The sequence below is a fragment of the Chaetura pelagica genome, unplaced genomic scaffold (genome assembly GCF_000747805.2).
Source record: "Chaetura pelagica isolate M959 unplaced genomic scaffold, ChaPel_1.0 scaffold278, whole genome shotgun sequence".
Taxonomy (NCBI): domain Eukaryota; kingdom Metazoa; phylum Chordata; class Aves; order Apodiformes; family Apodidae; genus Chaetura; species Chaetura pelagica.
In genome coordinates this window covers 153,553-170,545 of record NW_009954497.1, presented here as the reverse complement: position 1 = coordinate 170,545, position 16,993 = coordinate 153,553, and the positions used below count along the sequence as shown (strand labels likewise).

Below are 16,993 nucleotides of genomic sequence, written 5' to 3'. Positions count from 1 at the left end.
ATGTGGCCGACTTTATCTGGATGCTTCATCTGTATGCTAGCTAGCTACCTAAATGGTGGGTTTTAATTATTCATAATAAAAACAGTATCCGGTGTCTGAGGAAAGAGGAGAACAGGGGCAGGACTTGATTAATGCAAAATCTAATGAAACTCCAGTTCCTGTGCAACAAGAAGAGAGATCTGTTGATGATCCAGCGATTCCAGGTTTGCCCTTTGGATGGTGTATAGCTTCTGTAGCAGCAGTTCATGCCTTCTGTGAATTACAGAAATTTCCCTTCTATGCAGAGAGCATATTACATGGATTTAGTTTAACAATCCATCCAGCCTTAGACATGTAATAATGACAAGTAACATTAAACATTTCTGAGGATAGTATCCATTGCCACAGCCTTTCCTTATTTATCTGTAGACAGTCTTCCTCCACCCCCACCAAACTTACCTGTTACTGACATAATGTGTGCAGTGCTGAGCAGAAGTAAGCTACCTGAGTGTCTCAAGGAGCACATGTAGCATGGGCACATTATAAGCTGTATTTTGTTTTCAGAAATTTGAGTATTGTTTTGTTTGATGAAGTGGTGTTCATCAGCCTTAATGTTAGTTTAGCAATTTTGTCATAATTTTCATGCTGATCTGTACAATTTAATTTTTACAATTGATTGTCAGCTAACATCAAGTACATCAGGCATCTATTTTGGGCTTGAAAACACTAGTTCAGGCCTCTTAGTAGGAGCAGGACTTGAATGATGGCTTACATTGTAGGAATAAAATGGTTGTAGGTGTTGATGGGATGTATACATTTTGGTGGTTTGTTTTTTATGTAAGAAATAGAAAATGTTGAAAGCTGTTGTAGCTGAAATGCTAGTTTTCTGTCATCTCAAGAAGTAAAGATTTTGCTGAAGTGTTACTTTCTGGAACAGATATTAGACATCTTTTATAAAAGCTGTTTTCTAATCAGATCTTGCTTTTTGTCTTTCCCTTTATAGCTAAACCAGGTGGACGGGTGAAATGTCAGTATATTTCCGCTGTGGATAAAGTGATCTTTGTGGATGATTATGCAGTAGGATGTAGGAAAGATCTCAATGGCATCTTACTGTTAGACACAGCTCTGCAAACGCCCGTTTCAAAACAAGATGACGTGGTTCAGCTTGAATTGCCGGTTACAGAGGTAAGAGGTGGAGAGGGGAAAAAAATAAGTAGTATGTAAATAACTGTGTCAGAAGTACTGAAACCAGGCGTTTGACCCTGAATGTATTGTGTGATATTAACAGCATGAAATGGAAAAGTTTCTAAATGATTAGCTGTCATAAGGTAGTAGCTTTTTTGCAGTTAACTGTATCTCATACAAATAAGAGCTTGCATCATTGAAAGCATGTTTTTTCAGATGAAAGAATTTCGTAGTGACTAGAAATAAGGACTCATTTCCAGAACTTTGTGAGTGCTTATGTGTGGAATCTGTATGCACTTCTAGAAGTCAGTCTGTGCTGCGAGGCATCCTTAAGTTTTTTTGGTTTAGACTTTCAGAGAAGAAAAGACACTTGTAGCAACAACACTTTAGTTGGTTTTATGTGAAGAATTAATGTTGGAATCCAACTTTTCTAGCTAGGTCATTTGGCCTAAAGACACTTTTCCCTGCAGACCTGTCTTTCCTTACATGTTTGGGCTACCTCAACTGTAATGTGATTCCTGGTTTGAGACAATATAACCAAGCATAGTATCACTGTAAGGGAATCTAATGTGTAAATTTTTGCTTAGAGTATGAAGTTTAGGATTTGTTTGCTTTTGTTTACCTTCAGCTTGCATAACATTTATTAGGTGAGGTAGTATGCACATTCTTACTTTCAAATGTTGCCCAATACAAGGTAGCTTCTATTCTAAGGTACTTGGTGATAAGGAAAGCAGCTTTCACCCTTGTAGGAATAATGAAATAATAAATTGGGAAAGTAAATCTGTACAACAGTTTTAGTTATAAGTGAGATTAATTCTTTGTTTGGGAAAAACATAGAGCATCTGCAAATAATACTTAGAATGGTGCTTATGGTTGGAAAAACAGAACTGCCCTACTAGATCCAGATTCTGAATCTTTATGGCACTCTGAGAAATTTAACAGTTTTCACTCATCTCTCTGGGAAATAAGTTTGTATTGAATGATGCACCACCAACAAAAACTTACTGAGCATTACTTTAAAATACTTATGTGCTATTGAATAATAGTATTGAATTATTATGGATAGTATTGTTGTGAACCAAGAATGTGTATTATATGTGGGATTTTTAACTACTTATCTGGAGTAGGAGTAACAGCAATAAAATGTTTCATAGAGATCTCTGAAGAGAGCTTTCCAGGTTTCTCAGGCTTGCTGCCTCTGGCATATATTTTACACCATTTGTGGGTAACTACAAAATCTTGGTATGTGTTGCTGAGTATGAAGAGACTGACACAGGTCAGCATTTCCTATTGTAAGTTTTGCAGTCACTGGTTTGCAGTCTCACGTGGTTCAACATGATCTATAAGTTTGTATCAGTTTAAGCAAAAGATTCTTTGGTGCTAAAGAGTTTGCAGACTCTCATTTCAAGGTTTTTTCAAGTCCTTCCTGTAGAAAAAAAAAAATGAAAAAGATTATAGTTCTGTAGGAACAAATTTGAAGAATTCATGGACAAATCAGTGAGGTGGGAGGAAAACCATTAGCAGTCTTCAGTTCTTGCTTTTAATTTGAAAGAGCAGGTACCCAGACCTCAGAAAATTTTAGCAGATAATCAGCAAATACCATACAAACATGTAAGTCCACCTCGTTTGTAATAGGAAGGTCAAGAACGATTGTCCAAGCAAAGACCTTGATTTTTTCTTAGTCTACAGAACTTTTTTTGCAAATATTTGCACTTAAATTAACTAGTCTTTTTGTATGATTTATCTCCTGGTAAAGCAGTGCATCTTCATGCATTTCTAATCAGCAGCATTGACAACTTATGATACAGTCTCTATGCTGTTTTTACTTCCTTGTAGAACATTGAATATGTGAACTTCCACAACTATCTGTTGTTCTTCTGTCATCTGCAAGAAGCTTGACAAGTATGAGATGCCACAAGAGTTGCAATTGTCTTTATTGAAATCTGAGAAACAAATACAGCCTTAGCTAGGGGACTGATCTGTGTTATTTCTGTCTTTCTTCCCTTGAACTCTCCACAGATATAACCAAGTGGCCATTTGGTCCATTCTGTTGGGAGCAGTTTGTTATACCAGTCTTATTTCCCTATAATTGTAGCTTGGAGGATTGCATATAACATTTTTCAGATGCTAGCCCACCTAACAAAATATAATCAGTGCTTTGCAGGTAAAGCGTACCTTTAAATCTTACCTGTTGACATCAAGATAGCAGACAGAAGGACAAGCTAGAAACAGATGGCACATGGAAGGAAAATGTCTATAAATGGATGTTTATAGTGTTCTTTTCTAAGTTTTGAGAATTTCTAGGTTCAAAACTAGCCTGGTTTTTTCTGCCTCATTTTTCAGCTTCGTTATACGACCAGTGTAAGTAACTTGTCTCTAATTTTGTTGCAACATTGTTTTTCTCATTAATGATAAGACACAGAGCTCCTCAAAAGAATGACAAGACTATTCTGACTCTCACTTTTTGCCCCTAAAGCTGAATGAATCCTTTTGAAGGGAAAGTATTGGGCAACAGAGGTCTCCTTTTTGCTTGGCCTTAATGGATGTTCTAATTGTTGTATGACTAACTTGTTTAACCTTTGGTAATATTGCCCTTGAGGAAACTTGTAATAATTAGTCACTATTGCTAAAGTTTATCCATTGGTTGGCCTGCAAAGTAAAATTTGAAACTGCTTACTCAACTCTGGGTCTTAGGATCTGGGAATTATGCTTATATCATATATGATAAAGAAGGATATGACATTACATTTCCCAGAGTAATTAAACAGGTGTACTACTTGTCTGTAGTTATTCAACATGGATGCTGACGTTTCTTGCACATCTGCATCTTAGGCTCAGCAGCTGTTATCTGCTTGCGTAGAAAAAGTAGATGTTTCTAGCACAGAGGGATACGACTTATTCATTACACAACTGAAAGATGGTTTAAAAAATACCTCACATGAAACAGCAGCAAATCATAAAGTTGCGAAGGTAAGAATTTGTTCCTGTATTGTCTAACATGGATTCCCAAGTTGTTTGCTTAGCTACCATTGTTGAAGCATACAAAATGCTTGACTTAGTGTGGTGGATTTTGTTTGAAGAGGATGGAATATATTATGTTTTAGTTCCTCTGTGTAAAGTTCTGCTTGCTAAGAGAACAAACAAGATTAGTTTATTGCTAATAAACACAACAAATAAACTCAACTGAGCTTAAAATCAGAAGTTATTGACTCTCATTGCATTATGTCCATGTTGCTTTTGTGTGTCCATTCTTGTATTATTTCTTGAAATCAAGTTGTGCATTTTTTTTTGCTTTTGACACCTTTGTGATCTGTTTTTTGTTCAGATGCTGAAAATTTTAAATATAAACTAGGCACTTCTTTTTCTTAATTTAGTGGGCAACGGTTACGTTCCATCTTCCTCATCATGTTTTGAAGTCTGTCGCCAGTGCCATTGTAAATGAACTCAAGAAGATAAATCAAAATATTGCTGCCTTACCTGTAGCATCCTCTGTGATGGATAGGTTATCTTACCTCCTGCCCAGCGCACGACCAGAGCTTGGTGTGGGACCTGGTCGATCTGTGGACAGGTATATTAAGATATAATAAGTGATACATTTTGAGTGCTTAGTTACATCAGAATAAGCTCTTTGTTGACTAATTTGCCAAAGGAACTAATTCTCTTCTGTACTTTTTTGCTCTTACGCATACTACTAATTAGTTGTTTAATGCACAATGCACTGTATGTATTACTAAACTTAGAGAAGCCTTGATAGATGCCAGAAGGCTGTTTTGTGTGGATTCTGACTTTAATGTCAGGCAAGTTGAATTCACTTTGCTCTTAATACCAACATATACTTTCAGAAAGGTAACATTTGCAGCCCTAAGTATAGATCCTTAGGTGGTATTGGAACACGTTAATGTGATGTGTTCACTCAGGCTTTACTCTTCATGTTTGATCATGGGTTTTATCTGAACAGTCCCATGTGTATGACTAGTTACTCAAGTTACTGGCTTTACTCAAACTAGTACTGAAACCTTCCTGAGACTGCAGTGTTGAAATATTAAAATTTGCATAGCTTTAAGAGTGTATGTATGCCTTTCTTGAATGGAAAGCACTCATTTTTCTACCAGTGATAGAGCATAAATACTATGCTGCATCTCAGAATCAATTCCTTTTCCTTCATACAAGAAAGAGTTATGCCCATGTTTTGTGTTTTAGAAGTTAAGGCAGTTGTTATCTTTGCAGAATATATATGTGCTACTTCTGAACTCTCTAGTCAACTGTTATGTGTTTGAAGTCAGGAAATTTTACCTCAGACTGTTGCTTCATATTTTTCTAATCCAAGTGATAATTTGTACACAAATGAATAACCTGTTATTTTAACCTTTTATAAGCCGAGACTAGTTAGAATACTGATAAATCTTTTAAGTCTAGAAATGAGTTCCTTCTTGAAAGTTTTTGTACAAATATTATTTTGCAAACATACTCATTTTTTTACAGCTAAATTCAATAAAATTGATTTAATCTCTTAGTCCCCCTGGCTTCAAGCCACCAGATCTACCTCTACCTTGCCATATTGTATTTTCAATTAGAGCTCTCTGAGAACTGTCTCTTAAGATGATATCATTTCAAGTTAAGACAGCCCTTCTCTGGGTGTTGCAAGAATAGTTTACATCCTTGATAGGAAATGGTTTAATATATCCATTCTCTTGTAAGACAGTAAAAATCTACTGAAGCTGAGGGGCAGAAGTGAGAAGTGAGGGACTTTTCCATTTGGCAGGACTAGGTCTTGGGATGATAATGAACAAACTTCTGTGAAGGAAAAAGAAAAGCTGACAGTTGTTTCTTACGTACTAATTCAGATGAGGGCCATACACTAAGTGAAAGTGAAAAAAAGAGGAGCTTCTTTTCTTGTAGATGTTCATTTGCAGAGGACTTAATATTTTGTGACTTAGTAGTTCATAATTGTATTATGGCATTAAAAGTATTATATAGTATGTATAGTACATTATAGTATATGTAGTATTAACAGTATTATAGTATGCGGTGACTGTTGAATGTTGTGGGGTTTGTACCATGTATTCAGTTAAGCCTAAAGTATTGCTTTAGAGTATTTTTAAAATATGTATGTTCTTATCTGTTCAACTAATAAACACAAATTTTTCCCTAGTTGTCCCATTAAAAACAACAACTCCATAGCAATTCTGTTGGGCTAGATTCTGCATCTTCCTGAAGTACAGAGTATTGGATATTTGATGCTTTTCTGCAGTTAGACCAAATAGGCTACATGGAAGCCTATTTGATTAATCTTTGCTTTAAGGTCTGTAGGTCTAAGGTCTATATAGTATTTTAGACTTCTGCGAGGATGTACTTTAGGTACCCAAGTGAGAGAACTCTGTAACTTTTCTGTAATTGTTAATTATAATTTTAAGTATAAGCTAGAAATCACTGTCTGTAGTACTTCTAATGGTTACTAGAACATTGAAAATATCAGAAGTAGTTTACTTTTTGAATTCTCAGTGGCAATTTTGGGTAATGTATAATTTATCACCTTTCTAGGTCTTTGATGTATAGTGAAGCTAACAGGCGGGAGACATTCACTTCATGGCCTCATGTGGGTTATAGGTGGGCACAGCCAGATCCTATGGCTCAAGCTGGGTTCTATCACCAGGTAAAAGTTGTTCTTGGTGTTTGTTCCCTAAGTGAAGGTTTGGAGAACAGGGTACAAAAGGTTGTGGTGTTTTGGTTTTGGTCATGTGTTGGGGTTTGTTTTGCTTTGGTTTTGTTTCTGTTTGGTTGTGGGTTTTTTTAGACTCTTTCAGTGATGCAGAAACCATAATAAAAAAGTTTGTCATTCTGCTCTTTTCTTTTTTTAAGTTTCAGGGTTTTTTCTGTGCCCTGAAGTTGCTTCTTTTTTTGGTACAGATCACAGAAAACACTGTTCTTAACTTCATATAAAACACTTTTAGGTATCAAATTGAATTGAGTTAAACAAAAAAAAAAGATTTGGTTGTTACCTAGAGTCTCTCTTTCTCTTTGATAAATTTTTCAGCAAATACCCTTTTTTATATTATAAGGAAAGCAAAAAAAAGCAATAAGCCTGACATTCAAGTTTTCTAACCATACTTTTCTAGTGGGACTTAAACCATATTGCAACAAACAACAGTGGTAGATGACATTACTAAATTCTTAAGCCTTGCAAATAAATACAATCTGAAAGTTTTATTCCACTACTTTAGCTTATTTCCATTTTTCATTCTTTGAAATTATTTCTACTATAAAAAATTATTTATGGTATGGATTTACATAACAATGGCTAGGCATATCATCTGACATCAGTATTGTCTGCCTCATTATATCAACTGTGAAGTCTGTTAGGTGCAAGTGGATCATGTTTTGGAGGATTTCTTAAGCTTGTTCAGGAGAAGAAATATGGGGAATTCATGTGTTAGAATTTCATCTACATATTCCCAGGCATCTCTCAATGATGAGATGCCTGAAATGCGGTCATGAAAATGCTACATTTTAAGAGAATGGAAATCTCCATTCTTTTTCCTCTCTCACTTTAGCTGGTAATAACTGTTCTTTGCAGAGAAGTTACATATATATTTATATTCCAGCAGGTTGAAGGCTTGGTAAGAAATATTTATTTAACCTGTGTTTTTCCAAGTCTACGGATGCACAGAAATTTTTGAACCTTGTAAACGTTTTTTAAAAAAAAGTCTTAGCAGTAATGCTGAGTTCTGTTCTCTGCCTGTGTAGTTTTCGTCCAGAGGTTTGCACAGATGTTGGTTTTGAATAATTTCTATAGTAATGTGGTATATCCTTTTTTTTTTTAATATTAAATACTGCTCTTTATAGTATGTAGTTTGTGGCCTTTTATACATTTGATGTGGTGCTTTGCTGTGCCACTAGAGAGTATGTGATCACCTCGTTAAAGTGTTTTGTAATATATAGGTATATAAATTTCAAGTGTAAGTGTTTTATTTTATTTTTACAGCCTGCTTCATCAGGAGATGACAGAGCTATGTGCTTTACCTGTAGTGTGTGTTTGGTATGCTGGGAGCCTACAGATGAACCTTGGTAAGTTTGGTGATCTTTAGACTTAATTTCATGCTGAAGAGGTTAGAAATCTTCGGAGGGTAAAGATCAACATCATTTCGGAGGGATTTCTGATGAGTTTAAGAAGTATCACTGACAAGGTTGGATTTCTGGGAGGATTCCATAGAACAAATAATTCCCTGTACCATGTCAAATTTATGCATAAACCAATAGTCCTAGAAATTGTAGTTGACTTCTTAATTCTGATTTGCTATTTCATTTCACATTGTTCCATAGCAAAGATGGAAGCCAGCATTTCTTCACAGGGATCTGAACTCAGTCTTCGGTGTAACTGTAACGAGAACTCATCTTTTTTTTTAGTTCTTAAGTTGCAACGTCCATACAGTATATATTTCCCTTTTATGTGAAGTGGCAAGATCCATTACTGATTTCCTACATAATGACAGAACCATATGTTGATTTTAAAACAGTTCTTAATGTAATTCTTGTCTTGGTTGTGTTGGTAAGTTATTATTTGAACACGTCAGATTCCTGACTTGCTGGAAAATTTCCTTTGTAATATTATCTTCATAGTCCTTGTCTCTTGCTTTTCTTTGTTAGTTTCCAGACATTTTGTAGTAGTCCAATTGCTCCTTGACATGTTACTGTCTTAGGTATATATTGGGATTACAAAGGTTTTTTTATGCTTCTTGTTCAGTGTATCATCCAGGACTGTTTTCAGTTTTGATTTTTCTAAGTGTGGATGTAGAACTAAAGGCAGGAAGTTGCTTCATATTCCTAAGGTTACTTATGGTAGTATCTCATAATATTGGAATTCTAATCTATGCTCTGTATAATTCAATCTACATTTTTCTTCATGAGGACATGATGGACTACAGCCTGTAGAATGATCATTTTTTTTAATGGATTAATTATAATAAGAGCACTGTGTGTAGATTCCTCCATTTGAATATGATTAGCCATTAAGTGATCAAAGGTTTTAATACAGTCTGGTATTGAGAAACAGCAGAGAAAGAATTGTCTTCTGTGTTTGACTACAATACAGTTCAAACAGTGAAGTTTCAGCTTCACTTCAAGGGCTGAGTTTGAGTATGTTGTGTAAATTTTTCACAGTAAGAAGTCAAAGTTTGCTATGTCTTTTTTTTTTTTTGTATGAAAAGGTCTGAGCATGAGAGACATTCCCCAAACTGCCCATTTGTCAAGGGTGAGCACACTCAGAATGTACCTCTTTCAGTCACACTGGCGACAAGTCCAGCACAATTTCCCTGCTCAGATGGCACTGACAGAATAGCCTGCTTTGGATCTGGAAGTTGCCCTCATTTTCTAGCTGCTGCAACAAAACGAGGAAAGATCTGCATATGGGATGTTTCCAAACTTATGAAGGTATACAATATAAACAACCAGGTTTTATTAACCAATTACTGAATAAGCCTATCTCGATTTAAATCAAAGATCTTTTCTGTTGTTTGTTTGTTTTTTGCTGTTATTTCTCAGGTCCACTTAAAATTTGAGATCAATGCATATGATCCGGCTATTGTGCAGCAACTTATGTTATCAGGAGAACAGAGCTCAGGGGTTGACTCAAGGAGACCAACACTAGCATGGCTAGAAGATTCATCTAGCTGCTCAGATATACCAAAATTAGAAGGAGACAGGTATGCTGATCTACAGAATTAGAAATTCTGTTGTGTAAGTTGTAAATGCTTTAGTTAATTCAGGCTTTGTGAATAATAAGAATAAGACTATTTTCTTCATGGAGACCATTTATTCAAATCACTACTTATCTGTACACAGTTCAACACTTAAAAGCCAATAATCTAAATTTCTGTCTTTACAGCCAGTTCCATTTATTCCTGCTATTTCAGTTTTTATACTCTGCAAACAGAGATACCAAATCTTACTGGTGCCCTGTGCTGATGTTCCAGAGACAGAGAAAAAAGAGAAAGGAATTTAAATTTTGGAGCAGCTTTTCATTTTAGTTATGAAGGATGCATTTTAGGTTTTGGAAGTAAAAGCTGCTCACAGACTTCTGGAACGTGCTTTTCTCTGATTGCTTCTCTGTAACTTCTTGTTCTGTCATTCTGAAAATAAATCATTTGGATATGCTAGGAATTGCTTTCATTTTGTACCTTTAACACGTGCATACAGACTGAACAATTAGACAGTCCTGTCACAAGCTTTTAGATAAGCTAGATGGTATGCCAGTGCTTAGAAATTGTCATGTCAGAAAAAGCAGTATTTCATTTATGCTTCTTGCACTGTTACTGGAAACTTCTTTCTTGTATTACCAAAAGTCAAGCAAAGGAGTGAGACATTGTTGAAAAACTCAGGACAAAAGGTGTTTAGAGAGTCTTGCTAGTTCTCTGCATGTTTCTTCTTAAACTCCAGCATCACAGAAAGTAACAGTACTGCTACTGGCACAGGGAAGTAAGTCTTTGGTTTTTGGCTCCACACTCTTATGTTGCCTGAATTGCTACATACTGCCTTCAGAAGAACAAGCTTCATATTTGCTCTGCAGCACTGCAGGAATTACACAGAGCCTAACAGCCACTCGGCCTAGGCTTTTCCTGTAGCTTTAGGGCTGTAATCTCCTTGAGAGTTAAAGATTTAAGCCAATTTTAAGAGCTGGTTAAAAGATAGTACAATCAGTGCAGTCATACTGCTCAGAACTTAGTGTCTTTCAGTTCACTTAATCTGTATGAAATTTGCTATCACTTTCCCACTCAAGGGGAAACTGGATGAGAATCAAAGTATTGAACTGTTGCTGTCTTGTCATGAAGTGAAGGTTGATCAAAGTTTGAGTCAAAAAAGACCTGTTTCTTGGGCATGAAGAGGAAGCATCTAGTTTGTTGAAATTTGGGAATCCAGCTTGGTGCTGTGAGTATTTGTACCTGAAGCTGCAAAGACATTTCTGTTCTTTTTGTGTGTAAAGAGCCTGTAATAGGAAATTGTTTCTTATATTGGAAAAGCCAGATACACAAAATCTAGATATATTTTTAGACCTAGGGAGAGACTTACTCTTGAAGAGGTATCTTGAGCAGAATCTGCTTTTATTAAAAAGTGATTAATCTGTTAGTATTTTAAAAACAGTACACTATTCATGCACTCTTTCTGTACTAGCTACAAAATCACCTAGATTGGTAGAACTGAAGACCAGTTTGATAGCTTCAGCTTTCAGAGACTATTTTGAGGAACTTTGAAGATCATGTCATCAGTTTTTAGAGGTTTTTGGTTGGTTTTGTTTTTCTTGGAAAGGTTCCTGAGAACTGGCTTTCATGTTAATTCCATTTATGTCTGAATTGTTTGGAGTACAACTGTAGAATAAGGCAAACAGAAAGCTAGTCTACTGCTTAGATGATGGAGGGGAAAGATAATTTTTGTATTATTAGTGTCTGTGACCAACTCATCAATGAATGTAGAATGCTGACTGAAAGAAATGCCAGGTTATAATACACAATGTATTTTTTTACCACATTTTTTTAAAAATGTAATTAAAAATAGGAATGCAGCTATGTTGTACAGTGTCATTCATGCATTTTTTCTTTTTTTCAGTGATGACCTATTGGAGGATTCAGACAGTGAAGAGCATTCCAGATCGGAATCTGTGACAGGTAGGCTATATCTGTTCTGTGTAATAGTTTAGAGATTGGGAGAAAAAAATTTTCTTCTCAGACTTTGGTAAAAGCTCTGTAAAAGGCAAAGGAGATTATATTAACTGTATTAGAAAAAAGAAAAAAGATTGACCTTGAAAGCAGTGCCAATATTTAAGTCACTGTTTGTGTGGTGAAGAGATTACACACAGGAGAAAAGGAGTACCCTCCTTTGTTGGTTAATAAATGTCTTATTTGACAACAAGCATTGCTTATCTTGCTGTCAATAAAGCACACAAACCATGTTAAAAGAGAATACTTAGAACAGGAACAAATTACAGCTGTACAAAACCCTTTAAATTTAGGGGATTGCCAGAGAAAGTGGTATTGATAGAATATTTCTATTCCTGAATAAATATTTCATATGGAAGCATAACACTGCTATACATGGTATTGTTACTTAGAATTTGAATCAGAAATTTTGATGGGAAGGAGGATTACTTATTTTCTGTAATCTAGTTTACATCTTTGAGGATCAGCAAGTGGGGGAAAAAAGAACGTGCATGTGCATATACAAGGAAATAGACCTGAGAAGTAAAAAGGATTTCTTTCAACAGAAGTATTAGTGAAGATGGTGCTCTTATTTATGCTTAAGTCACCTCTTAATCTGGGTTTGTACAGTGTTCTTCGTAATCTTTTTAATCTATTACTTAGTTAAACTCTGATTAATTGTTATTCTTTCAGTGCTGTTTAGTTTGATCAAGCTCTCTCTTAAGTTTTTACTGGGTTTTCTTTTAAAACAGCTTGGACTTCTTTCTGTTAGGTGGTCTGTTACATTCTGTGAAGTGTCAAGTTTTAGAGTATAATGACATGTTTTTCAGTGAAGATTGGAGAATGACCCTGCAGAACTGCAGATTTTTGATGGTACTGGATTGTCTAGGGAGGAAGGGGAATAATATATGGTAGAACATGAATTAAGTTGATTTAGAATAGTTGGATTTCAGTGTGGTTGTCTAGCCTAAGTAAAATAATTGGCAGAAAAATAATGCTGCTCGCTAGGAGATGTTACAAAGGCTAATGTCCTGTTCTCTTTACTGTCACACTCATTGATAAAATTAGAACCATTAGTCTATGTGGAAGAAATGTTTCTGGGCCTCTTCTGTTGCTTCTTGACTATTGGATCTTGAACATATGTAATGTTTAACATACTGGAACTGTAGAGCACTGATGTTTTGCTTAATTATTAAGTCCATAATATATGCACTATGTTTGCTTTGATTTGAACATATATTATGTTAAGGAATTTTGTTTTTAAAGGTCATACATCACAAAAAGAAACTATGGAAGTCAGCCTTGATATAACAGCTCTCAGCATTCTTCAGCAACCTGAAAAACTGCAGTGGGAAATTGTTGCAAATGTTCTGGAAGATACGGTTAAGGATCTAGAAGAACTTGGGGCAAATCCCTGTTTGGCCAACTGTAAGAGTGAAAAGATGAAGGAAAAACATCTAGAACAACACAACATTCCCTTTCCTTGCTTATTAGCTGGAGGTCTGTTAACATACAAATCACCTGCTACCTCTCCTGTTAGCAGTAACTCTCAGAGGTCACTGGATGGCTTAACTAGGACTCGAGGTGAGAGTGTCTCGGAACAGGGATCTACTGACAACGAATCCTGCACTAATTCAGAACTGAATTCCCCTCTGGTAAGGAGGACTTTACCTGTATTGCTGCTATACAGCATTAAGGAGTCTGATGAAAAAGCAGGAAAACTCTTTTCACAGATGAACAATATTATGAGTAAAAGTATACATGATGATGGTTTCACAGTTCCACAGATCATTGAAATGGAGCTGGACAGTCAGGAACAGTTGCTTTTACAGGATCCCCCTGTGACTTACATTCAGCAGTTTGCAGATGCTGCAGCCAACCTTACTTCTCCGGACTCTGACAAGTGGAGCTCTATGGTCCCCAAGCCTGGGACTTTGGTTCAGTGCCTGCGTCTGCCAAAGTTTGCAGAGGAGGAGAACCTGTGTGTAGACTCAATCACTCCTTGTGCAGATGGAGTTCATTTGTTAGTAGGACTGCGGACTTGTCCTGTTGAATCTCTGAGTGCAATAAATCAAGTAGAGGCCTTGAATAATTTAAATAAATTAAACTCGGCACTATGTAATAGAAGGAAGGGAGAACTAGAATCAAGTCTTGCTGTAGTGAATGGCACGAGTATTGATGTAATCCAGCATGAGTCACCAGCAGATGTACCAACTCCTTTAATAATTCAACCTGAGCAGAGAAGTGTTAGTGGTGGATACCTAGTGCTTTATAAGATGAATTATGCCACTAGAATAGTTACTCTAGAGGAGGAACCGGTAAAAATCCAGCATATCAAAGACCCTCAAGACACAATTACCTCAATGATTTTGCTCCCACCAGATATATTGGATAATCGAGAGGATGACTGTGAGGAGCCTGTAGAGGAAATACAATTAACTTCTAAAAATGGCAGTGGAAGAGAGAGAAGATCTGAGATCTCTACTCTTGGGCACCTGGTAATAACTACTCAGGGAGGATATGTAAAAATACTAGATCTTTCGAACTTTGAAATTCTAGCCAAAGTGGAGCCACCTAAAAAAGAGGGCACTGAGGAACCAGATATGTTTGTCTCTGTGATATACTGTTCGGGCACAGACAGATTATGTGCATGCACCAAAGGTAAGATTTCTTTTTAAAAAAATTTAATGCTTGATTTGACTGCATTTGGTTTACATTGTAGAATGTTAGAATCTATGTTTAAAATAGTAATAGGCAAATTCCATTGAATTTCTCTACAGATTACTTCTGTTCTAGGGAGCACAAACTCCATTTAATTCCTCTCTTTAAATAGTTTTTATCTTTAAGATGGGAATATGTCTTGGGTATGTCCAGTGTACTAGTAAACTGGTTTTTGTTGAGGCACAGATTTTCTTAAATCCAAAACAAAGTAAGTCTTGTTTGTAATTATTTCTGTGCTAGAGATCTGCATTTCAGAAAAATGTCTCCGATGTGTAAATGACAATATTAAGACGGTAGAGAAGGCATCAATTTTAGATGCAAGATTGTTAAATCTTTCTCAGAATTAACACAAGACATTTTGAGGGAAGGGGACAGATAGAAGTGGAGTGTAATTGAAGTCCAGGCAAGTGCTATTTTGTAGAAGTCCCTAAACCACCACACACTTCTTGCCTTCATGTGTCACATTGGGGCAGTGGAAGCAGCTCTAGCTGTTGTTCAGCTGCTGAGTTCCCCCATCCTTCAATGCCTCATCTGGTTCTCCTGCACTTGAATGCAGTTCTGGTGGAAACATTTAGCCTCTCAGAGGGACTAAGCCATTCAGATGAACTCCCACCAGTATCATGGTGAACTTTGCTTGAAGAGTTTGAATTGTCACATTTCCTCCTTTCATGGTCATGTCATGTCAATTAACTGCTCATAGGAGGACTGAGTAAACTCAAATCAGATTTACCTGTTATTTGCAACAGATAAAGTCAAGCTTATAAAAATCTCATGTCTGTTAAGGGCCCTGTATTTGTCACTTGCCTACCAAACATTTTAGCAGTGGAGATTTTAGATTTGCTGTTTTAGTATGAAATAAAACATTGCATGTTAGCAGCTAGTACTGGTGTTTGCAGATTCCCAATAGAAATTTTCGTATTTTCTAAATTGTTCTCTTTTTGTAGCTGCTTTTGAAGAAACATCAGTTAAACTGTTTTAGCTTTATTTAATAATGCATGCTTTTTCCTAGTTAAAATGGGACTCTAACTGAAAGGTTAATTGCCTGTGAAAACTGTTAGTATATCATATCCTTGTCATAATGTTTTTACCGGTACTTTGCTGATCAAACTGCAGTCTCATTTAAAAAACCTCAAACCTTTCAAAGGGTTTTTTTTTTTTCCTGCAGAATTTTACTACTGTTCATTTTCTTATATAAAATCTATTCTGTCTTTCTTGTGTTTTAAGATTAATGATAAGAATTTAAGGTCTAATTGTTACTGTGCATGGTACTTTCCCATCCTGTGGTAGTGTATGTGGTAATTGCATTCTTGTAGCATTTGTTATTATCTAAGCCTGGTTTAGGACCTTGAGTGTAGGATATGCAGGTCTATTGAGTTGGGAGCTTTTATTCTGTATGTGTAGGAGTGATTGTCTCTTCTACCTAGATAACCACCACCTTTGTTACTGACTGGAGGATACTTCATCTTCCTCATAATAGACAAGTACATCATTCTGCTTTTTCAGTAAATATCTATATTTTTTTCTCTCTGAGAGTGTTATAATATCCATCTAGGAATTTATAGATAGCTTTGGTATGACTTCTCTTGTTCTTATTTCCTTTAAGATGACGGAGATTTTGGGTTTTTTTTCTTCTGTATACCTCAGATATCCCTCTGCTCTCAAGTTTCCCCTTTTGAATATAATGCTTTAATAATGTGTTTTGGTTTTTTTAACCAATTGATTATTCTTAACTTTCATTTACACCCACTGCACCTCTATTTGGAACCTGATTTTATGCTCTGCAATTGAATTAGAATGGAGTTCAGAATTCACTCCTAATTGTTAAATGTCTTTAGAAATTTCAACTTTTATTCCTTTTTTAACATTTCAGTCACCTCCTGATGTCATTTTTCTCACTTTTGAGAAATTAAATTCAAAGCCATCATAAAGGGACCAATGTCCATTAGCAGTCTGGATTTCAGGGTCTGTTACAGGAGACATCTGAAGCCTCAAGAGTCCTAATGTTTATGCCAAAATATGAAGCTATGTAAAGAATGAATTTATCTTGAATGTTTATAAATAACTGTACCACGTACAATTCAGAAATACTAAATGAAAAAGCAAATTTAAAACCCCTCAATTTTTAATGTACTTTTTACCCTGTATCTTATTTTACATTTGAATAACCTGATGTGAGGGACTAGGTTTTGCATATATTTTTGTTGTATTTTATTAGAACCATCTTTCAGCCTTTCTGCTGTAAGTGGGTAAAATTGCTTGCTTATCTGTCAGGCAGCTGAAGATTTTTTAAATATTTTTTCCCTTAAATGCAGTTTTCCTAGGCTTCATCCAAAATCATTTTGAGGTCTTTGTTCCTCTGTATTTACTGTCACATATGGGTTGGTTCCTACAGTCTGACAGCATTAAAACAACACATGTTGGAA

General features: G+C 35.8%; 1 protein-coding gene across 1 annotated transcript in view; it reads left to right on the top strand.

Moving 5' to 3' along the window:
• Positions 1 to 987: 987 nt before the first annotated feature.
• The window catches only part of BIRC6 (baculoviral IAP repeat containing 6), a 154,876-nt gene continuing 138,870 nt past the window's right edge, over positions 988 to 16,993 (top strand). Inside the window, exons 1-9 of the mRNA XM_010004564.1 lie at positions 988 to 1,164; positions 3,997 to 4,134; positions 4,539 to 4,732; positions 6,706 to 6,817; positions 8,147 to 8,229; positions 9,369 to 9,591; positions 9,703 to 9,863; positions 11,761 to 11,819; positions 13,116 to 14,510. Of these exons, the coding sequence (XP_010002866.1) occupies positions 4,659 to 4,732; positions 6,706 to 6,817; positions 8,147 to 8,229; positions 9,369 to 9,591; positions 9,703 to 9,863; positions 11,761 to 11,819; positions 13,116 to 14,510 (2,107 nt within the window). The 5' untranslated portion in view covers positions 988 to 1,164; positions 3,997 to 4,134; positions 4,539 to 4,658. The remainder of the gene's footprint in view (positions 1,165 to 3,996; positions 4,135 to 4,538; positions 4,733 to 6,705; positions 6,818 to 8,146; positions 8,230 to 9,368; positions 9,592 to 9,702; positions 9,864 to 11,760; positions 11,820 to 13,115; positions 14,511 to 16,993) is intronic.